This window comes from Stegodyphus dumicola, chromosome 5 (assembly GCF_044657685.1).
Source record: "Stegodyphus dumicola isolate Sdum_Otavi_A_Nest chromosome 5, ASM4465768v1".
Taxonomy (NCBI): domain Eukaryota; kingdom Metazoa; phylum Arthropoda; class Arachnida; order Araneae; family Eresidae; genus Stegodyphus; species Stegodyphus dumicola.
Window position 1 is genome coordinate 131,207,325 of NC_140772.1, and position 24,365 is coordinate 131,231,689.

The 24,365-nt window shown below is 31.3% G+C and overlaps 1 protein-coding gene across 14 annotated transcripts in view; it reads right to left on the reverse strand.

The window, feature by feature from the left end:
- LOC118205918 (deoxyribonuclease TATDN1-like) overlaps positions 1–24,365 on the reverse strand; it is a 108,620-nt gene that overhangs the window by 3,214 nt on the left and 81,041 nt on the right. For 12 of the 14 annotated variants that reach the window (XM_035378190.2, XM_035378194.1, XM_085817075.1 and 9 more), the window contains one exon: positions 19,084–19,216. In XM_035378190.2, the coding sequence (XP_035234081.2) occupies positions 19,084–19,216 (133 nt within the window). Of the gene's footprint in view, positions 1–2,892; positions 3,264–19,079; positions 19,217–24,365 lie in introns of those variants that run through there. The other 2 variants (XR_004761079.2, XM_085817073.1) reach the window with 2 other exon arrangements.

Here is a 24,365-nt window from a genome sequence, read left to right on the forward strand (position 1 = left end):
TTACCATATTAATATCTCAAATAGCTTGTTTAAGATCATTTTGAGAATGAAAATTTGTTAAAAAAGCAACAATGCAATACTCATGCACAATTTCGCTTAGTAATATTTACATTGATGAATGGTAAAACAGATTTATCAAGCCAAATAAAAACGTGCAAATTTTGTATCTATTTTTTAAACATAAAGTTTCAGTATTTTTGTTTCACTTTTTGTATTTTTATGTATGGTATATAGGATGGAATAAAATTGGCTGTTCCAACTTTAAAGGGTGACAAAGCACGCTACAAAAACATTTATTTATTTATTTATTTTTATTTTATTTTATTTATTTATTTTTGCATAGGAATATCCGTGCGCAGTGATATGTTAAAACACAAACACAATATATAGCACCTGAAAGAAAACATAAATTATTTATTTGCAGCATTGTTGACAAGTGCTTTTTTATAATAATTGCTCAAAATTACTTCCATTGACAAATGTGGTGCATTCCTGGTCGACGAAATGATTTTCTGTTGCTGATACAGGCAACACTCTCTAATAAAATAAAGCTTTGACATAGGAATGTTACATCACAAGTAGTTGTCTCAGTCACTACTCAGTGCAGCAAAATAAAACATACTGCGCTAATGGAGTACTAAACATTGCTTTCACTATTTTACATTAGAAGTATTAGATGGATTTTAATGAAAGATTTAATATTTCTGTACTTCATAAGCAGTACAATAAAAAGTACTTTTAGGAATTCACTGCATTAAAAAAGTACACAAATAATATTTTATAAATTCTTAGGTTTAAATTAAAGGCAAAATTATACTTCAGCTAATATTAATAAATAAAGTGAATACTACCATGGTTAACTATAAAGATTTGTCCTAAAAATTATTTTAAAATCTAAACACTACTTTACAGGGAAGTATTGCCAGCTACAAAATGAATAGTTTATACATATCTACAAGCATATCATGCAGGAAAAGAGTTGTTATTGCAATAGGGATGAATTTTTATCAAAATATCTATTTTCGCTGCTTACTAAATTGTAACTAAATTACTTTAAAAAAGATCGCATACGTTCTGTAAAAGATAAGTATTTCCTGAAAGTTTTCCTTTATTTTTATTTCAGGATTCATATGGTATATAACATGTCCAAAATTTTTCAAAAGAAAGATCGCTTTTCATAACTTTAAGCAGTTTAATATATTTATATACAGTTTTTTTTACAATATATAGTTTTTTACTAGAAGTACCTTACTTTATTGAATAATATGAAATTTATTATTGTTTTCATGCAAGCAGAAAAAAAAAATGTGTTATTATAAATTATGCATCTTAAATTACTTCAGAGTTAAATACAATGATACAATTTTAGGTGAATTTAAGAATTGCGTTTATCTTCACTTATAAGCTTTTATACTCCTGTTTAACTAATGAATTACCTTTCCCAAAAAATTTAACAGCAGCAGTTATCGAGTTTAAATCAACAATAATTATTCAAAAAGGAATTTCTGATTCTTATATACTATTTTGTAATTAATCCACTTAGTTTAATTGTTCCTCTTGTTGTTTCCCCAGTAATGTTTAATATTCGATGTTGGCATTCCTACGTATGCCTTTGATTTTCTAATATGAAAATAGAAAAATACTTATCACATCATTTTCCTTCCACTCAGTAATTTGTCTTTAAAAGCAGATCATATACAGATATACTAAATTTTCCTTATTAAATTAAAATATGAATCAATATGGTAGAATCTTCAGTAGGCATAGTCTTCTAGTATTTTTGTAACATTTGATGTTCTAAGGTACATATTTAATTCTTAAAGTTTTCAAATGATCATTCTTTTCCTAGTTTTATTTTTTGTTTTTAAAATTTCTTCTACTGATTTTTCAAGATATTTTTTTTCTAGAACTTTTTTTCTTTTCATATGCCATTCTGGACAAAGAATTCGATAACATGTAGGATGGGCCATCAGAAACTGAGTGGGACTCTTTTTTTTTAGATGTGGTCTAGCAAGAGAACTTTCAGTAAACTTTATTAATTCCATTAAACATTTTAATTTCTGGTTGCAATTTAACTGATTCAAAATGCAATTGACAAACCTATAAAACCAGACATTATAAATTAACTTTTGGCCATTACAACGGTTACAAATATATTTATATCTAGTAACAAAAGTCAATGAGTCATCTGATTTAATTTAGTCTGATCATTAAATACCAAATAAAAAGGCAAATACTTTATAGTAGTATTGTACCAATCTCATAGAGTTTCCTAAGTAATATCTAATGCCTTAAAAAAAAACTCATTATGTGATAATACTAGTTTTGGTTAAATTTTAAAGAAACTTATAATACTAGGTAATAATTAGGTCTAATATAAAACTGAGTATTGAATACAGTCCATAATACATTGATATCAAAATTATATGCAGCAATATGAGAATTTTAGAATAAAACATGTTTTCATTGTTGACTGCTTGTCTTTGTAGATAATTTATGAAGATTTTGGAATAAATATGAAAACTGCCACTCAATAATATTAGAAATTATTCATACAAAATGTTAGAAATTATTTAAAATTATTGATATGTAGTTGGTAAATCCAGAACTTTTGTACATGAATCTTTATTTCTTTGATACTTATCTTCATCCAAATAGAAGGTAACAGAGTGGCAAATTACTGTTTTACGATTAAAACTTTTAGTTTTGAAGGAAAAATAGGTTTTTTGAAATGATTTAAACCAGCGAGACTAAAATCTATTAACCAGAAATTTCTTATTAACAGACCAAAATCCAATAACAAAAACATAAATACCACATATATATCGATAAAAATTAAAAAACTGGTAATGACTTAGCAAGGTGTAAAAAGTGCAAAAAATCCGAACTTACTTTTGAAAGTTTAGTAGGCTCAAAGCCGTCTTTCCTTCGTACATTCCATATTCACTAAAGTTTTAGTTCAATCTCAATCGGAAAATTGAAAACGGCCATTTTTGGCCGTTTTTATAATTTATGTGACCTGTGGCATTATGTTAAGAAATTATATGCAAACAAGAATCAATTAGTATTAGAGAAATTGCAGCATGCTGTAATCATGTCTGTCGCCCACTGAATACTACAGGGTTCTGAGCTTGCTGGAAGGGGTGAGGTTCCTGAGATGACTATCTCTGACTTCAGACCTCCTCTTGCTTCAGTGTCAAGGTTTTCTTCTATTAGGGTTCTCAGCAGTCGATGATAATTTGCTTCCCAGGCATCTTGCTCGCCTACAGAAATACCTGTCTTTGAAACTTCCAATGCTACCAAGCATGTATTACTGTTAGTGAATGCAATTATTGTAAACACTGTTGTAAAGAAGAAATTGGAAATTATGCTGCAGTAAATAATTTATGCTTTCTCTCATGTTTTATTTCTTGTTTTTGTGCCTCAACACGTCACTTGCGCCTATAAATTCCTACACACAAAAAAAAATTTGTTGTAATATGCTCTACCATTCCTTACACATGTGACCATCAATTCTGTTATACCTAGTATATACAGAGAGTAATAGAATTGATGATGACAATTTTAAGACCACAGGGGAAAAAATCCTAATAAATGGTGTGGCTGAATGGAAACAGGAAAACACAGTAAGTATAAAAAACATGCAGCATGGATATTTATAAGAACTGTTCAAATGCATGATCAACAACTGAAATACTGGATGCAACAACTGTTGTTCGGTGTCTGAAAGAGTATTGCTTGGCAGCATTGTTTTACGCCAAGCAGAGTTTGGCTTTAGTGTAACCCTAAAGTTATTTCGTTTTTGCTTTATTAGTATGAATGATTTCTGACTTGATGTAAGAGCATATGGTTGCTCGCTCTTAGCTAAGTTACATAGGTAACTATAAGCACATGCGTGTGCTAGTATTCAATAATGTTGTTTTTGTTAAAATAAAATTGTTATTGTTAATATTACAGTCCACTTACTGAAGTTAAGTATCATTAAATAAGTTCGAGCTATCTTCGGCAAGAACAGTTTGGTCTCGCGTTAACCGGAGAAGAATATGGCTACTAATATTGTTTCATTGAATCGCCAACGCAGCGTAGCGAAAACGAAACTCGGAGCTTTGATAAAATTCCTTAACGAGTATAAAATGGAGGAGAATAAACTCAACCATGATGTTATTATGAAGACTAAATTGGATTCTTTGTTGGAATTAAAATCTCAGGTTAAACAACTCATAGTGGAATACACCAATTTGCCAGAGGAAATTGACTTGAAGGATAATCTAAGCATTACACAAGAATTGGAAGAAAGCATCGAAGAGTTCGAAGTAAGATTTAGAATTTTTCTTTCTAATTGTGAAACAAATAATACAGATAAATTTGAAACCAAAAGTGTTTCTAAATCAAATTTTAAACTGCCTGATTTACCTCTTCCTCAATTTTATGGTAAATATGAAGATTTTAAAAATTTTAAAGTGCAATTTATGTCTATGATTGGTAATAATAATAATTTAAATGATACTGAGAAACTGTTTTATTTGAAAGCATCACTTAAAGGTGAAGCAAAAATGTTAGAATCATGTCAGGATACATTTGAGTCGCTATTTTCTGCACTTGAAAGCAGATATGAAAACAAAAGAGCAGTAGTTGATGCCTTTATCAATAATTTGTTGAACTTTGAAAAAATAAATGACTCACCTTCTCAGTTGAGATCACTGGTAGATAATGTTAAAAGATGTTTGAGATCTTTAAGTGTATTAGAATTTGATAGAAATAATTTATCTGATGTTTTGATATTAAATATTTTATTGCATAAATTAGATAGAGAATCTAGAAAAGCATTTGAACTAAACGTAAAATCAAATGAACATCCCAAACTTGATGAATTTTTAGAATTTCTCGAAGAAAGAATTCGCATTCTTGAAGAAATAAACAAAGTTAGTTTTCCTAAGCAGAGCTATGCTACTAAAGTATCAAATCAATTAAGTCGCTCTAGAAATTCAAAATCCTTGGTAACTAAAACAAACCCTTTTCGAAAGTGTATTATGTGTAAAGAACCACACCCAATTTATCATTGTTCGAAATTTAAGAGTATTTCTGTTTCTGAGCGGTATGATTTTGTTAAAGAATATAAATTATGCATTAAATGCCTTTCTCCATCACACGTATTATCGCAGTGTAAGGCTAAATTTAGCTGTTATGTATGTAAGAAAGACACACATCATTCGCTGTTACATAAAATTGATGAAAAACAAAATGAATCATCGAAAGAAAATGAATTGACCTTGAACCTTTCGTCAGTGAATGGGAAAGAGGACTGCCCCTCTCCCCCCACACAACTTTGATGGCAGCTGCAAATAAATCTAAATTTGTGTTAATAAATACAGCGATTGTTTATCTTCGTGATGTTTACGATGAACGAATTCCTTTTAGAGCCGTGCTTGATTCAGCTTCGACTTCTAATTTTTGTACTGTAGGTGTTATGAACACATTAGGAATAAAAAAAGAACAAGCATTTATTCCAGTTAGTGGAATAGGCATCACTACTTTGAATGTTAAATCGCAAATAAAGACGCGTTTATCGAACTTAGAAAAGGAAAATTGAATGGGAAATAGAGTTATTAGTTGTTCCCAAAATAACTGACATGACACCATCGAAATCTATTGATATTACGAAATTAAATATTCCGAAAGGAATAAAGTTAGCTGATGATGAATTTTTCAAGGCAAAAAAGGTAGATTTATTATTAGGTGCGGAATTATTTTTTGAATTTTTAAAAACAGATAAAATACGTTTAGAAGATAATGAGTTACTTCTTCAAAACAGCTGCTTCGGCTTTTTAGTTTCTGGAAGCGTTAGAATTCCACATGTAAAAAATTATGACTTAAATTATTGTTTTTTGTCAACAGAGATTAATTCGTTAAATAACTTAGTAAAGTCATTCTGGGAAGTTGAAGAAGTAAATGAAACTAAATCTACAGTTAATTCTGAATTAAATTATTGCAACGAACTTTTTAAAAACTCATTTTACCGGCATGCGGATGGAAGATATGTGATTAAAATGCCGTTCAAGCCAGATATTGGTGAAAACATACAATTAGGGGATTCAAAGGAAATCGCTGAAAAAAGACTGAATCAATTGTGGAAACATTTGTCGAGTGATTCTGTAATGAAAGAACTTTATGTTTCATTTTTAAGGGAATATGAATCATTAAATCATATGGAGAGGATGGAAGACTATTCTGAAACTGAAGGAGGATATTTTCTTCCTCATCATGGCGTGCTAAAACCTGATAGTAAAACAACAAAGTTACGTGTTGTGTTCGACGCGAGTGCCAAAACTACTAACGGTTGTTCATTGAACGACATATTATGTAAAGGTGGAATGATTCAAGAGGAACTTTTTTCCATCATGATACGGTTTAGAAAGCATATTTATGCATTTACTGCCGATATCGAGAAGATGTTTCGACAAATTGAAATATTGCCATCACAGACCAAATATCAGAAAATACTTTGGAAGGAAGATGAAGATAAGCCTATAGAAATATACAGATTCAAAACGGTAACTTATGGCACAGCATGCGCTCCATATTTGGCACAAAGGACTCTTCAACAGTTAGCGAAGGATGAAGAAAAGGATTTTCCTGTAGCATCGAAAGTGGTCTTGGAAGATTTCTATGTAGACGACTGTCTTACTGGATCTTTGAATTTGAAGGAATGCATTCAGCTCCAGAAAGATTTGACAGAATTGCTCCAAAGAGGAGGAATGAAGCTACACAAGTGGTGTACTAGTTTTGATTCTCAGAACTCTGATTTACAGAATTTTTCATTTGATCGTAATAGTAATACAACTGTGAAGACGTTAGGTATGTTGTGGAATAATAAGAAGGATACATTGCAATATAAAGTTACTGTTAATGAAAAGCCTGATGTTACGAAGAGAGATGTTTTATCTCAAATAGCGAGATTATATGATCCTTTAGGCCTACTCGGTCCTATTATTAGCAAGGCAAAGATATTCATGCAAGCACTTTGGTTGCTTAAGCTAGACTGGACGGAACAGTTACCACCATATCTTGCCAATGAATGGAATATGCTCATTAAAACTCTTCAGAGTATAGAAAATATACAAGTACCTCGTTGCATTTTAAAAGAGACCTTTTCAATGCTCATTTTACAGGGATTTGTGGATGCCTCCGAAAAGGCATTTGGGGCAGTGATATATCTTCAAAGCATTACAAGCCCTGGTGAATATTGTAGTAAACTTCTTTGTAGCAAATCTCGTGTAGCACCAATCAAGACTATGACTATTCCTAGATTAGAACTATCAGCATGTCTACTCCTGTCCAAACTTATGCAAAAGGTTTTAGAAGCTTTGAAACTCAAAATTGATGACGTTAAGCCCTGGTCAGATTCAAGCATTGCTTTAGCCTGGATCAATACATCACCGCATCTTTTGAAAACCTTTGTGAGTAATAGAGTCTCACAAATTCAACAACTTACTTCTAACTATCAGTGGGGACATGTGTCTTCAGAAATGAACCCAGCCGACATCATTTCCAGAGGATCAGATGCTACAACTCTTGGATCTAACAAGCTGTGGTGGAAAGGTCCTGATTTTTTAAACAAGGACAATTTTCAAGATAAAAAAAATGGACTTAGTGATGAGCTTTATTCTTCAGAACTGAAACCAGTTACGACTTCCTTGTTGACTTTAAAAACTGATTCATTCTTTGATGACTTCCTAAAAATAACTAATGATTTCTTGAAACTAATATGAATTCTTAGTTTACTTTTCAGATTTATCTACAACTGTAGGAACACAAGTGAGAAACGAACAGGTAGTATTAGTATAGATGAAATGGAGCTGTCAAGGAATACACTCCTTAAATATATCCAAGGTAGGTATTTTGCAGAAGAAATTTCTTTGTTGCAGAAAGGTCTACAGATAACATCAAGGAGTAAGTTAAAATATTTTGATCCCTTCTTAGATGAAAAAGGTCTGTTAAGGGTAGGTGGTAGGATAAAGAATTCCAATTTAAGTTATAGTCAAAGACATCCCATTATTTTGCCTGCCAAGAATAAGTTAACTGAACTTATATTTATTTATTTTCATGAAAAAGATTTTCATAATGGTCCACAATCACTATTAAATTCTATTAGACAAATTTATTGGCCCATTAATGGCAGGAATATAGCTAGAAAGATAGTCCAAAGCTGCATAATTTGCTTTAGGGCAAAACCAATAATTTCTCAACAACTAATGGGAGAATTACCTAAAGAGAGAATTAATATTAACTTTACATTTAATTGTTGTGCTATTGATTACTGCGGCCCATTTTTGATAAAGTAAAAAGGGCAACGCAAGGGTAACTATCATAAGATATATGTTTGTATTTTTGTTTGTATGGTGACAAAAGCAATTCATCTAGAGATTGTCAATGACTTAACCGCAGAAGCATTCATTGCTTGTCTGAAGAGGTTCTTTGCCCGACGAGGTAAACCAAAAAAAAATATTTAGTGACAATGCAAAAAACTTTGTTAGTGCAAATACAGAAATAAAAAAATTAATGAGTATTTTTCTAAAGCAGAATGGAAATTTAGCTACTTTTCTAGCCGAGGAAGGTATACAATGGAAGTTTATACCCCCAAGAGCACCAAATTTTAATGGTCTATCTGAAGCAGGAGTAAAATCCTTTAAATTTCATTTTAAACGAACAGTAGGAAATTCAGTATTAACCTATGAAGAATTTTTGACAGTAACAGTTCAAGTAGAGGGAATCTTAAATTCTCGCCCTCTTACACCGTTAACTTCTAATATTGATGATTTAAATGTTTTGACCCCTGGTCATTTCCTTATAGGTCAACCGATCAATTCAATAATTGAACCCAATTTAACAGAAGTAGATAATAACAGACTTAGTTTATGGCAAAAAACTACAAAAATGGTACAAAATATATGAAAGAACTGGACTAATAATTACTTGAGCACTTTGATTCAAAGAAATAAATGGATGATTGCTAAACAAAATATTAAAATAGGGGATATGGTAGTGATTAAGGAAGAAAATCTTCCTACCTGCAAATGGTTGTTAGGGAGAATTGTAGATGTGTTTTATGGGAAGGACAACCTTGTGCGAGTTGTCTCTGTCAAAACCAAAAATGGTATTTATAAACGAGCAGTTACTAAAATTGCTGTACTGCCAATTGAGAAATAATGTACGAATTTTTATGTTTATTTGAAGGTTTGAATTGTAATCCATCATATTTGTTCTTTTCACATTGTAATTACTTGTATTATAATTTGTGCATTAATTTACATTGTATCATTTTGTATTGTATGAACATTTATTACTTTTTTGAATTTTACTTATTGTATTGAAATTAATATTTCAACGCCGGGCGGGATGTTCGGTGTCTGAAAGAGTATTGCTTGGCAGCATTGTTTTACGCCAAGCAGAGTTTGGCTTTAGTGTAACCCTAAAGTTATTTCGTTTTTGCTTTATTAGTATGAATGATTTCTGACTTGATGTAAGAGCATATGGTTGCTCGCTCTTAGCTAAGTTACATAGGTAACTATAAGCACATGCGTGTGCTAGTATTCAATAATGTTGTTGTTAAAATAAAATTGTTATTGTTAATATTACAGTCCACTTACTGAAGTTAAGTATCATTAAATAAGTTCGAGCTATCTTCGGCAAGAACAACTGTAATACTAGCATCACGATGAAGATGAATCTTGTTTATGAAACACAGACTGATTGTCCTGAAAACCTATTTGCCAGAATCTGTATCACTGCTACAGCAGTAGGTGACATGTCAAGCATCTTCTAAAGTCTGTGACAATCACTTCATATCATTCTGACACATATATATTGCTGTCGCTCGTCCTTTATTTGAACAACTTTTGTAGACATCATATATTATTTCTTGTAAATACCTGTGATTAAAACTACTTTCTGTTCTTCATGTTCATTATATTTAATGTACTTAGGCATTCACACTTTACATCCAACCACACACAGTATTCACAGAATTTTTCTGTATTACTAGAATTACTTTTTCCATGTTTTATTATCTAATAAAATGGTTAACCTTGTATATATATCATAGCAAGCAAAGGGTTAATGGACGTTTCTTTAAATATTTACACAAGATGAGCAAGAAGAAGCTGACAATTTATTGAAAGAAAAAACAGTGCACAGAAAAAGTTAGTAGCACATGAGAAATAACGTAAATCACCTATATCACTCACAGTTCCCACCCCCTTTTCCTGTCCTATCAATGATCGAAGAGAATTTAAAAGAAGAAATAAAACAAGAAAACCATAACTGAAGCAACTGAATTATATTTCAGTAAAAAATATATGATTTAAAAATTAATTACATGTTGATGTATAAAAAATAAATTAATTTTTTTTGCATTTGAATTTTTAATTTTCCTTATTTTGGAAGGAGGTAATTATTTTTTTCATGTCTAATTCAGCACATACATAATTTTCAACTTAAGATTAACAAATCTTTCTTGTGGCATATTCGTATGTAAACAAGGCTTAATTAATTTTAGTTTAGAAAGTGAATTTTCACCTTTTGCAACACCAGCAGGCAAAATCAATAATATTCTTTATGAAAGGAATAAGTTAGAACACAGATTCTCAACCTTTTGACTAATGCCTACCATTTAAACAAAAATTTAAAAACTTTAGTACCACTACAGTTTACAATTATTATTTTTTAATTTTTCAATATAAATATTAAAAAAAACATATTTTGCCATTTGCACAAGCTATCGGCTATTTGTATTAAATATGCACACATAAAAACATTAAATTAAAAATTAGTTATCATTTTAATTATCAAAATTGAAGTTGTAATACTTTAATTCTGATTTCTTTATGTCTGGTCTTATTTCACTTGGTTTTATCCATAAAGTAGGATCCACTTTTAATTTTATTCTGTATTTATTTTTCAAATATACCATGGAATAAAATCCTTGTTCACACAATATGTTGTGAAAAAAGGCAATAAAAATTTAATAGCTTTATTTCAAAGGCCTTTAAATTCTTTTTTCCGTTCATCTAAAAGTTAAATCTTCAGTTAGAGTTCAATCACAATAAATTTCTATTAATTGTTATTTTTCTTCACGAGATAAAATTTTAAGTACATTAAACAAAATGGATTTCTAATCCAATTTTCATTTTCATAATCCTTGGGGATATACATGTTGAAATTATCTATTAATGATAAATAATGATTTTTAATGTCGGATGCTAATTCTTTTATTTTAAAATTATTTTCAGTCAGAAACTAAAATAAATTTGGTAAACAGATCAACTCTTTGCCCGTGGAATTCTAATTTAATTCACCTAACTTTCCAAAAAATATCAACCAAATAGGCTAAATGTGCCAACCATAATTCACTAAATAAACATTTTTGGAATTTTAAATTTTGAATTTCTGATCGAAGTTCAAAAAGATGATTTAAAACTTTTCTTCTGGATAAACCACCTCATTTCAGAATGTGACAAAAGTGTTTCAGGTTCACTGCCCATCTCCTGGCATAAAATCGTAAATATTCTTGACTTTAAAGCTCGACAATCAATAACATTAATAATTTTCGCAGCTTGATTCAAAACGATTTTCAGGCTTTCGGGGATTGTTTTGGCTACTAAAGCTTCATGATAGATTGAGCAGTGAGTAAATTTAGATTCGGGTGCAATTTTCTTTATTTCAGAAATAACACAGGAATGTTTTCTTGTTAAAGCCCGAGCACCATTCCACCATAAGGCAATGCACTTATTTTAAAGATTATCATTCTCATACATGAAATTGTCAATTGCTTTGAAAAGTTCATTTACAGTTGCTATACCATGAAGATACTCACAAATTAAGCACTCTTCGGCAATTTGTTTATCTTCTTTGAAACGTATGTAAACTAATTATTGAACAAAGTTTGTTATATCAGTACTTTCATCCAACTGCAATGCGAAATACTCACTGTGTTTTTTACTTTTTTTTTATTTATTTTATTTATTTAATTTTATAATAACTATTATTTTTAATAAGTGTCTAATGAAATTTGCCATTTCATGAATTCATCAACTTACAGTAAGTGTCATTTGACAATGGAATATTATTACGTTCATTAGCCGCTTTTCGTTGAATAATGTTAAAATGACACCTTTAGCTGATGGTAAGATAAGGTTTTCTCCAATAGTGTGAGCCTGCCCAGTCTTAGCAATTCTTAGGCTTATCTGGTAACTAGCTTTCAAAGTTTTTTCATTTGAAGTAAAACCTTTCATTACTTGTTTACTATTTTTGAAGTCCAATAATTTCCTCTTAAAATACTTTTCAGATTTCTTCTTTAAACTAGCATGTTTAGATTCAAGATGTCTTAAGAAACGATGGTTTCATACTTTGATTGGATAATAGTTAACTACGAATGACAAATTGAGATTGAAGGTCCATTTCATCTCCATTCCAAGTAAATCGAAATGATAAATACCTTTCGTTATATTTCCTATAAACAACTTTTCTTTTCAATATTCTTAATGCTAGTAGATTGTCCTAGAACCATCAGATGTGAATCATCCCTCTCCGCTAGGTTTGTTTTATTATTTTTTTCACAAATATTTAAATGCACAATACATTACGAGTTCTTCAAAAACAAAAGATCAATATTCTCAAATCGCGTAAAATGTAAGGAATACAAAGCAACAAGAAGATAAAATGCCTGCTATTAGAGAAAGCAAATTGATGTAAAAGAATGATTCTGATTGAAAATAGAGCAATATAAGTCCGAAAATTGGGATGACATAAAGTGCAGACATGCTAAAAAATCTATCAACTCTAAAAGAATTAATGAGATACTATTATCTTTTTACAGGAGCTTATTTTTATTTCCTATTAAATATAACATCCATTTCTATTACTCTTCTTGAAAATGTTATTTATGAAAAATTTTGTTATGTCTATGGCTAAAAGAATTTTTGTGGAAATAAAAACTGATTATTTTGTTAAAGTCTATGGGCAGTTATTGACCTTGAACAAAGTTGAGATCGCATAAATTAACGAGTGTTATAGAAAAAATTTAAACAGTATGTTGTGGTATTTAATTTTTGAATTACTTTGATTCTTTGCATACCACCTATTTTTCTCTTCCGTACCACCGGATAAGAATCGCTGAATTAGAAAGATAAATGTTTGGACTTGATTAACTTCAGAATGTCAAAAAGAATTTCAGGTTTTAAATTTATCTTTGAAAATATCTTTAGATATTTTACCTCGAAATTGTAGCAGTTTTTCTGTAGATCTTCATAATTAATTTCTAATAAATTGTATATTTCTAATAATTACATGTATATAATTTGCAATTGTACTTATTATTTCTAATAAATTGTATATTGCATTTCTAATAAATTGTATAAAGTTACTACAGTGCAATTTTAATAGCTCAAAACATTGTTTTACAGACATCCATACAATATCAAAATGCATAAAATGCAAAATTTCAAATTTATCTTCAGGAATTTACAGTGATTCTTCTTGATGTCAATACTGAAGCTGAAGTGTATTTTACCATGTTGGCCTTTGTCAAACTTTAACTGCAAATTTAAATATTAATCCCCCATTTACATGCTCACTAAGTGTTCTGGTAATTTTTAGCATATTTCTGTGATTAGAATTCGATTTATCTTCTAACAAAAATGTTTAATCCCTTTTAGAATTTGATATATCTTCTAACAAAAATGTTTAATCCCTTCAATGGATTCTAAGTTTGTTTAATATCCATAATTTTATCTGAAAGCTGTTTGTTGACAAGAATTATTCAGCTAAGAATATTGTGTCAAATTATCATACAGGAAATAAATTTTAAAATCTTTAATACATAAATTTTGTGCTTCATGCTATAACTGCTTAGTTAAAAATGTTGTTGTTTCATAAAATTGTCATAATTTTCTCATAGCTATTATCTTCAAATTTGTTTTCTTATTGAGCATCTAAAGGCTGCTTCAATGTTAAATTAGCTTAATGTTCAGCCTTCTGTAACAAATCTTGCAACTCCATCAGTGTAAGCATTTTTATTCATAACGACTTAATCATTATCATTCGGAGATGAAAACAGTATTTGGATCATAGCACATTTCAAGAAAATTTTCACTTTCAGATTAAAATTTGAAGGGAATATTTTGTTGATTCATTTATAGTTGAAACTAACTTCAATAGTACTAATAATACTGCCACCTGAATGTATTCTCACACAAGGAGCCTGCTTTTTTTTAACAGTCTGCCAACTTTCGATTTGAGAGAATGATGGTCTGGTGTTTCAAAGATTTCTGTGAAAAATTTAATCATATAGATTAAAATTAAATATTAGGTCTGATACTAGTGTACATAATATTCATAAAGAAATACCTTCATAAGTAATTTGATTTTTTATTACCCTTTATATTTAGGTAAATGTTGACTTTACATTAGGAATTACAATAAAACCTCACTTAATCAAAATCAATTATAACAGAAATGGGTGGGAGAAAATAGTACTGACTCAAAATTGAATCTACACAATCTTTTTTTTTTTCCCCTGGAAACCTTGGCTGTACATGTAAACAGTAAACTATGAAATAAATCTTTTCAATAGATATTTCTCAAGTCTTCGACAAATAATATCAATTCGAATTTGTGCTGTATTAAACATGGTAGAATTTGCTAAGTTACTAAATCAGGAACATCAAAGACTTTAATTATATTTAAAAACATTTTATACAACAATATATATTCTTAAATAGGTTTTGGTATTCTATGAGGTGTGTCACCAGTGGTGAATCACTGAAGTTGACAATATTCTGAGCTCTCGATTATATATCTGTGAATTATCTCTGTTGCGGTCAATCTGCACATCTCACTGCTAAGCTTTGGATGAGTTAATTTATGTCTATTTGCTATTGTAAAACAGGAATGGCCTATAGACATTAAGACTTAAAAACTGAGTCTCTGAAGTTATTTCTTGTATTAAGCTTTCAAAATTAAATGAAGAAAGCAAAAAGTGCAGATTGCAAAAAATAAGAATGATAAGGGTTGTAGGATTTTATGAGACTAAGGCAGTCTAGTAGAAGAGATTCAATAGAAGCACACAGCAGACATAAAGATGAAGTAACAGAGATAACAGTGAAAAGGCACTAAAACCTGTAAATGAATTTTTAGACTATAGGGATGAATAAAAATGAACTTGAATTTAATGTCATTATATCTTTGCACACAGCTGCTGTACTCAGTTATATGACTTTAAAAAAAGGAATGCAACATACATTTTTATAAAGAAATATCGAAAATATACATAAAGCTATGGTCAAAGCTTACAAGAATCTTCCAGCCCCTAAATTTTGCTCCCCTGTGATGTTAAAATGACTCTGCCGCTAAAGCAATTACTGTGTCACCAGAGAAGAACTGTTGGCTCATTGTAAAGGCAGTAAAACATTTTGTCATTATCTCTATGGCTGCAAACCCCTGCAGCGCACAGTCCATATTTCATTGAGTTGGCTACTTAATTTCAAAAATCATAAGTGCAAAATAATAAAACGGCTAAAAGGATGGATAAAGCAGCTACACAAATACAATACGGAAATTGTACAATGTAAAAGAATTTCACATAGAAACATAGCAGCACATTCAAGATCTTGTACAGAAAAGCGCAAATACTGTTTCAAAGTTAAGGGAAAATATGGCTTTGAAGTCCCACTGGTTAGGCAAATTAGTACAGCCTCCATAACATGAAAAACTAGTCAAGTAAAATTCTCAGTGGGCAAGAAATAGCACTCATTTAGTCCAACAAAGAACAGATATTGTGGATTTACTTCAAATGATACTTAGATATACTTCTGTATCAGAAATAGGAAGCTCACGAAGGAAAGAACTTTCAGATAGCAGACTCATTTATTTTACCAAGATCTTGAGTTCAAGTGTTTTGTTAAAGATTCACTATAGTCTGGAAGTCACTTTGGTGTTATGGAAACACTCCATAAAAATGGTGAATGTTTCATCTGTAAGTCCAAAGTAGATGTAGAAAAATGGTGCAAATACAGTAATGCAGGTGGAGCTAAAAAAGGCCTGCAAACACACAAATGAGGAGGATCACAGTGCTACAATTTAAGAGCACCATTCGAAGGATGATACTGGATTCAAAAGGATTTGTTCTGGATTTACTTGGACCTTATAAAACTAAGGGAAACAAGTACATCTCAATTTATGTTACATTTACATTACTCATAACATTTAGTAATTGGAAGCTTATGCTTTCCTGATCAAGAAGTTTTAATCATCGCTAAAGTCCTAGTAGAAAACTGGATTTTCTGTTCTGGATGCCTCTTTTTACACACTTTGACGGAGGAAAAAATTTTACATTTGACATATTTAAAGAACCCTGTAGCATTCTTGGTATGTAAAAGAAATTCACACTACAGACAGTATGGTAGAGTGATTCAATCAAACAATATTGGACCACCCCTCTCTTCACATGACGGAGCCAGCAGAAACGGAACCAAAAGTTGTCATTATTCCTACTAGCATATCGGAATATGGTCTATGAGAATAAAGGATTTTCTGCATGATGAATGATTCTGGCCTTTGATTTTTATCTGCCATGTAAACTCTTCTTCAGACAACTGCCGGAAATGCCTTCTTCACTTGAACAGTATTCACAAGACGTAAAAGCACATTTAGAAGACATTTGTAGGTTCGCCAGGGACAGGATCAACATGGTCACTGATAGGATAAGAATGAGGTATGATGCCAAGTTGAGAGAATTCAAGAAAAGGGATTAAGCATGGTTATGGAACCAAATACAACATCGAGGATTTTCACAAGCTGCAGACATCCTGGAAGGTGTCCCACCATGTAATGAAGAAACTGAACACCATAGTAAAGGATTCCATTGCTCAGGTGAAGTTCTTAATGAGGGGAGCTATATTGTAAATTTCTGTAAATGTTTAAAAATATTTTATTGCATTGTTGTTTTTCTGTATGTTGTAATATTATGCATTGTTTTATTTATCTATTTATTAGTTGAATTTTTACATTTAGGGTGATAATTTCAGAGTTTATTTTTGTGTAATTAAATTCGTAGTTACATATTTTATATATAAGTGCTTATTGCTAGTACAGAATTATAAACTTTATGATTCAGAATTTAAAAACGTGTCAAATTGTGAAAATACTCAAATATGATGTGATACAGAGATGGAAAAGTTTCTGAAAAGTCTCAGCGACATTTGGACATTTTTCACTAATTTGGCTACCTTCTGGAAGTTTCACGGAAATGCATTTTTGCTTTAAAAGCAATTCCTCCCAAAACTTCTAGAACTAGAGCAACACCATATATGTACAGCTTTAATAGCCAGCAACAATCATTTTGTAATGCAGCTCTCAGAAACAGTGGTTCGAACAGAATTAATTAGCTGTATTGCATTTTAGAGTTTACTCTATAATTGATATCAATAGTTTATGGTATTTCTACTGCATTAAGGAAAATTTGCCTAATATCTGCATTCCTCCTGAGTTATTTACAGCAATTAATTTTAGCTGTCATTTCTCCAAAGCATAATAAATGTTTTTCTATTCGTTTGGAGTAATTACTCAAAGAGACATCATGAACCCACAGCTCGACACAAGATATTGTACATACAGAGTGATTCAAAAATGTATGGGAGAAATGTAAAAGCTGGTAGAGGAACCAAAATAAGCAAATTTTATAATGGAACACTTGAGCTGAAGTTGGCACATCGTGGTGATAGATGACAATTTTGAGCATTCTGTTAGCGTAAGTTGTTGTTCCCTTGTGAATTTTGAGTGGTATACATCACACAAGCTGAGTTCACAAATAAGCATTTCATCCATATCCATAGAGCTGTGGACGGAAAGGAAGCTGCTCAAAAAAAGTACACAGGAATCATTCTCTGTACCTCCTTCCAATAGCAATTCCATTTTAGCAACATTTACATCGTTAAATTGCATATCGATGAAATATGCATTCGTGTAGTGATGAAAACTCACATGAGGAATGATGATTTTCGCCAGCAAAACGTTTTACGCTATCATTCAGCAGTGCTCTGTACTAGCTGAATGTGCCATTTTGGTACACACATTCCAACAAAATCTGGTTATTTCGATTCCTTCAATTATTTTGTTTCGCAAATATTTTTGAATCACCTAATATACACTTTTTTATTACTTAAAATGCAACAAGTCACAGACTGAGATATTTATCTGCATTAACAAAAAATTGTTCTGAAGTTTGAATTAAAAATTTATAATTAATATTGTTTTTATATCAATTTAAAATCACACATAAGTGTCATCATTTAAATAAAATATTTTAATACACTTCAGATTTAATTATGTACTTAAAACAATAAATTTTGAATTTTTTAATTCCTTTTTAACAATATCTAAGATGTGTTGTGATCATATTTTCTTTATTCCTCTGGATAATTAACAGTGTTTACGTTTTTGTCATATTTGTGTTCAATTGCTTTTTACACTTCAATAACATTACAATATAAGATGTTTTAAAAAAATTTTAATGTACTTCTAATTTTTAAATCTTCAAACTTTAAAATGTTAAGTGCAATTTAAATAGCTTTTCCTCGTAGATCAGAGCAGCCCCATTCACACGACTGAACTGATATTATTATTTCATGATATTACTTTGTCATGTGTAATTTATTTGTTAGATGCAATTACTATATTTAATTACTTTTTTTCAATTTTTATAATAGATAGGCATGGTGAGGGTTTTATTCTAATTCAGCTCAATATTATCTTAATGTAATGTAAAAAGTATATGTGTTTTTATATTAAATTGCATATTCTGGAAAGAAAATTATTGATCTATATGGAAAGCAACAGTTTATGTTAAATCGGATTAAATGAAGATTTGAGTACAGCGAATGTAGTTGTAATACTGTAGATTTAGAATTTTAAAAAAGTATGTTTTTCATATCCTTCACCAGATTTCAATTTATTACTTATTTTCTATGTTTTATTACTTAATTCCTTAAATTTACATGGTCTCTAATTAAATTTAAAAAAGATGCTTACACTATATTTGCAGGTTCATTCCGACTTTTTACTTGAAAACCAAATTCAAATCTTTCCTTCTTTTTACATGGAAATGTAGTTTTAACTAACTTGGCTCCTGCATGCGTTGTGCGTATTTCACACCATGGTGAATCTGAAAATATATAAATAATAATATAAAAAATAATAGCTATATAGACATAAACAATGCATAAAGTGTTAATATAATATTTTCACTACAAACTACAATTCAATACACACTACTTCAATACACACTAGTTCTTATTTTTTCCATTAATAAAAGAAAGTTTGTTATTGTGTACAGTGTACAGACGGAAAAGATAAAAAGAAAAAAATAAGAGCTACAAAACTGTAACACAGCTTTCAATGACTGCATCCATGAGCAAATCGAAACACATTTTAAAATTTTGATTAAGACAAATTTAGTTTTACAACACAAATAATATCTTAGCTTCTGATGTTTCATTACTATTTTCCTGAACATATAGCATTATGTTCGTTTTTGCTTTTCTTCATCTATTGCTTTTGATACAGAATGGTTGTCATTCCTCCTATTTTTGCTCCTAGATATGAGAGACCTGTTTCTGATTGCCTTCGAAATTGATTTTGTTTTATTCTCAAAATCAACAACAAACTTGAGTTACTTTTCTGTCTAATTAAAAATTTTTTAGGCAAAATGGAATGTGACCCGAATAAGCAACTATCACTGCTGTTATATGCAGAGGTTAAATTGCGCCAGAGACCAGCTCTGATAGTTCTCAGTTTCTGAGATAAACTGAAATTTTACCCGGAATGCACGAGAGCCCTAAAAAGAGAATTTCGGCACTTCTTTTGCTTCTTCTATCTATCACGCGAATTTCACATCGATCAGCTCCTGGTGTTACAACTTTAATGCCAATATTAAAAACTAGCAATAACACTTTTGATGGGCAAGAAGGGAAAAGAAACTGATCCCCAACTGCCAATGCTCTGGATAAAGCGGGGAAACTCCCGATTTTTCATCACATCTTCAGTTCTTGCAACAAATCTACAAATTGAAATTATGTATCCAAAGGAAAGGAAAAGAAATTTTAAAATAAAATAACAAGAAACAATCATTAAAATTAATTAAAAAAATCTGAAAGGTTTCAGATTTTAAATTAAGGGGCATTTTTTAACGTTTTGTGAGTTACCTTTATTTATTAAATATCATGTTCTTTGACTTCAACCATAAAATTCAGTTCAATAGCAATGTCGCATAATAATTTTTAAATGAGCATATCTTTAGAATTTCTGATACACAGTTTCGCACGCTGGAGATAAAAAAGGTTTTTTTGAACACAATTTCAGCAGAAAATTCTTTTGATCTCAAATATGTTATTTTAGTATCAATTCCATCTTCTGAATACATACCTATCCATTTCATGAGAAATAAATCTTTCAACGGAGGGCAAAACTTTTAAGGGAAAAAAAAAGCATCCACCCACATGTCAAAGATTCATTTTCCAAGAAAGGCATTGAATTTAATACCACGTGTAAATTTTCCACTCGCAAATGTACTAGAAATTATCACTCTGTTCCGCGCGTCCAGTGCTATCAACTTCCTATAAAAAAAAAGCATCTGCAGACATTTTGGAACGATGCAATCTAATAAAATGAACAAAAACTGTCATTTGTACAGAACTTTGTGTTTATTCTCAGCTTGAAGATTTATGGTCCTCTTTGGGGAATTTTTTTCCCCGGCTCTTTATGCTTGACAGCTAGAATTATACCGGCTGGGGACTGTGGTCAAATTTATAATGTGATAGCCTCATCTCTATTTGTTACCGTACCTATACATTTCCATTAAAATTTCCTTCCATATTCTCATATGGTTTCTAGCATTCTCTATAATCTCATTAATGACGGTTTAAGAGTTTAACCATTTTTCATTGATAAGCATGAAAATAATTCTTTCTGTCATCCCTTCAAACAGTACCATTATACTATATATTCAACCGGAGTCTGGCTGAGCTATTTGTTAGTTTTTGAGAGCATTCAAGACAGAGTCCCTAATAAGAGGAGATCTAGTATTTTTACTATTATTATTAAAATATTTACCATAAATTTAATAATTTATTAAATTTTTATTTATAACTTTACATTTTATTGAATTTTAATTATTAATTAATTTATTATTTTATTTATTTATTTTTGTTCCTGTTTTCTAACAGCCTTCCATAGCACTTTAGAAGTTAAGCACTGGTTATATGGCAAGGTGTACAGTCATAGAGACTATGGATAATATTTTGAATATTGCAAACCAGGCAGCTATAATCAGTTGCCAGATTTCATCTATAGTTTAAGCTAACAGTCTTTGATGTGCCAGTGTATATGATATTACAGATCAGATATGTTTAACCCTTTGCGCTCGAAGCGCTTTTCTGTGCACATTGTCCATTCTGAAGGTTCAGTCTCTTCTTTATAATCACTTTGGCTTCCAGATTCACTATCGATTATTCGGATTTTTCATCTTCTTGCTCCTCTAACATCGTCACTATCTTTATCACTTCCGTCTTCGTTCTCATGGGCAAGCTCTCTATGTAGTGATGTAATTTTGTTTGTTATAGCCGAAAAATTAAACTCAACTTCGCTAGAAGCAACTTCGTCATGTTCCATACTTATTGGGCTGAGTAACTTTGAGAGAAATACTGCGATCAGCAAGAAGGTTGAGTTCAAACTGATGTCGAAGACAGAATCCTACCCGCAGTCGCAAGTATTTTTGAGATAAGACATGTAATCGCATAAGCATTGCAAAGACAACCTTTATTTGAGATAAGACTTCCTTATAGCTATTCAGACACCTCGTAATATGATCTACAAAAGGCCAAGTAGATCTCTCAAGCGATATTCCTTAGGACAAACACAAATAAACACATCAATTCGAATGGTGCCTCTCAGGCACCGCTCGAGTTATCGCATCACATGCAGTGGTGCCTGAGAGGCACCGCTCGAGTGCAAAAGGTTAATTGGGGAAATATCCAGTAAATGTGTCGACCAAGACAGAACCTGTTATGTGTTAAGGAAATATCCCATATTCAGTGCGATGCAAAGTAACCCACTGCCCTATTGAAAGGTAGCTTTAGGGTGCTTTTAAAGATATAACACAACTGTAGCCCTAGCACATCTGTAATGCAAACTTGACCGATCAGAGTGCCAGGTACGCTAGTAGACACAAATGGAATTCACAAAGAAACGTAGCCAATACTATGACTTGCACTCCTGAATCACTATGATCATACAACAAGCACTTCTCCTACTGTCACTGAACATTCACATGCCCATCATAATGTTGCACATAAATGGTATTCATATTAGAAGATAATGTCATGCTTTCATGTGCTTATGTGCATGGTTTAGTAACGGCACACATGCATGCTATACTATTAAAAGTAGGCTAAGCAATGGCGTCTGTGCAAACGATCTGTGACTATCAAGAGATATATTACGTGCAGACATTTCTTGCCATAACATACCCTTACTTTTCGTCAAGAGTGTAATGTGGCAATGTGGTCCATTTGGAGCATTTGCGCGAATTGTCTTTCCTCTAAAAAATAAGCGTGTCAAGATCACTGTGAGCCTGCATGTCACTTAGCTCATTTTCCCTAGACTCACTGTTCGTGTTTGCATGAACTGCATTTCGCCAAACAGAAGCAGTATTTCGTGGTACGGTAATTCGAGGCTATCATTTTCCCGCGACCAAATTTGGACCCAGAATGCTGTACGCTCCATCTACTGCTCAATATTTCTAATCAAACCAAGAAAGACGAAACTCGAATTATATGTGGAAAACCAGTCAGCTCTCGCACTCAAGATGCACCCTGTGTACCAAATTTTGTTGCCCTGGGTCTATTAGCTTACGCGCAGCATGAATGAAAGACACAGAGAGACAGACTCTACCTTTTATTATATGTAGAGATAAAGAAACAAATTCCAATTCCAAATTTGGGCTTCCAGATGCCCATATTCAGGTGGAAACATACATTATTCAAAATTTGATGGCTCTAGGTACCGTTGTTTTATCACAGTACAAGAAACATACATACATTTATAGAGATTCATCACTATTTAATTTCTTTAAATATAATACAGAGCATATTTGGTGGCATCAATTTGAAAAGTGAACAGACATTTCAATGCAAAATGCCAAAATGAAATTAATAGTCCCTCTGGGCAAATTGCCCCTTGTAATGTTCCCCTTCTCTGAAGAACACTTGGTCACCCACCCTAAAAGAAGGGATAGAGGACACTCTTCTCGCCTCGGCCAGAAGAGAGGAGTGGACTTTGCCCTCTGGTTGCAGGTGGGAGAAAAAAGGAGATTGAGATGTGAAAGAGAAAAGAGCGGACGCTGTTTTGCACGCTCCACCGTAGCAAAAATGTATTTTAAAGTATTTCAAAATTGTAATCTGTACATAGTTGTATATAAAGATAAATATTTAGCCTAGAACAGGTCTTGTGTATTTGATGGAGATACAATTATGGTACAACTGGTGGCAGCAGCGGTGAGATTTTAAAAGGTCCACTAGTCAAACGAAGAAGTGATGCTTCAATTCAACACAGTTGAGTAGAATCATCCTGATTCTATTTCTTCATTAAAAACTCGAATCATCCGGATTCCAGTTTCTTTGTTTGATCTAAGTGATATTTTAGAGAACCACCATGGTTCTGCACAACATGTTTTCTTCATTAAAAAACTCGAATCATCCTGATTCCAGTTTCTTCGTTTGATCTAAGTGATATTTTAGAGAATTGCCATGGTTCTGCACAACAAGTTTTCTTCATCAAAAATCATCCTGATTCTTATGTTATGACGTTCAAGTTCCATGTTGTGAAGAAAGAGTCAGCACATTCTACAGAAGTTGATCACATAAATTCTGTGTTTGTGAAAATCTTGTGATTCTGAAGATCGTATAGAATAGATATAGTATCAGTGAATCTTCATCTAACAAGTCATCAAACGGGGTAAGTACCTTGATTTTTACATTAAGGAAGTTACTTATCCTAAGTAGTTTTTTCTTATAAGTTGATATATTGTCTTCCTTGCTATGCATTTTAACTTGTATGTATGTGTATGTTATGGTGTTAGTTCTTAATGATTATTCATAACAAATTGCATAATTGTTGAAATAATAAGGTAGAATTTCAGTAGCATAGAAAATACTGAAAGTCTTTTTACTGTTGTTATTTGTTGGTTTTTAACATTTTTGAATGTAAAATCCAACAAAAATTCACTATGTTTGGAATTAATGTATATTGGTTTTATT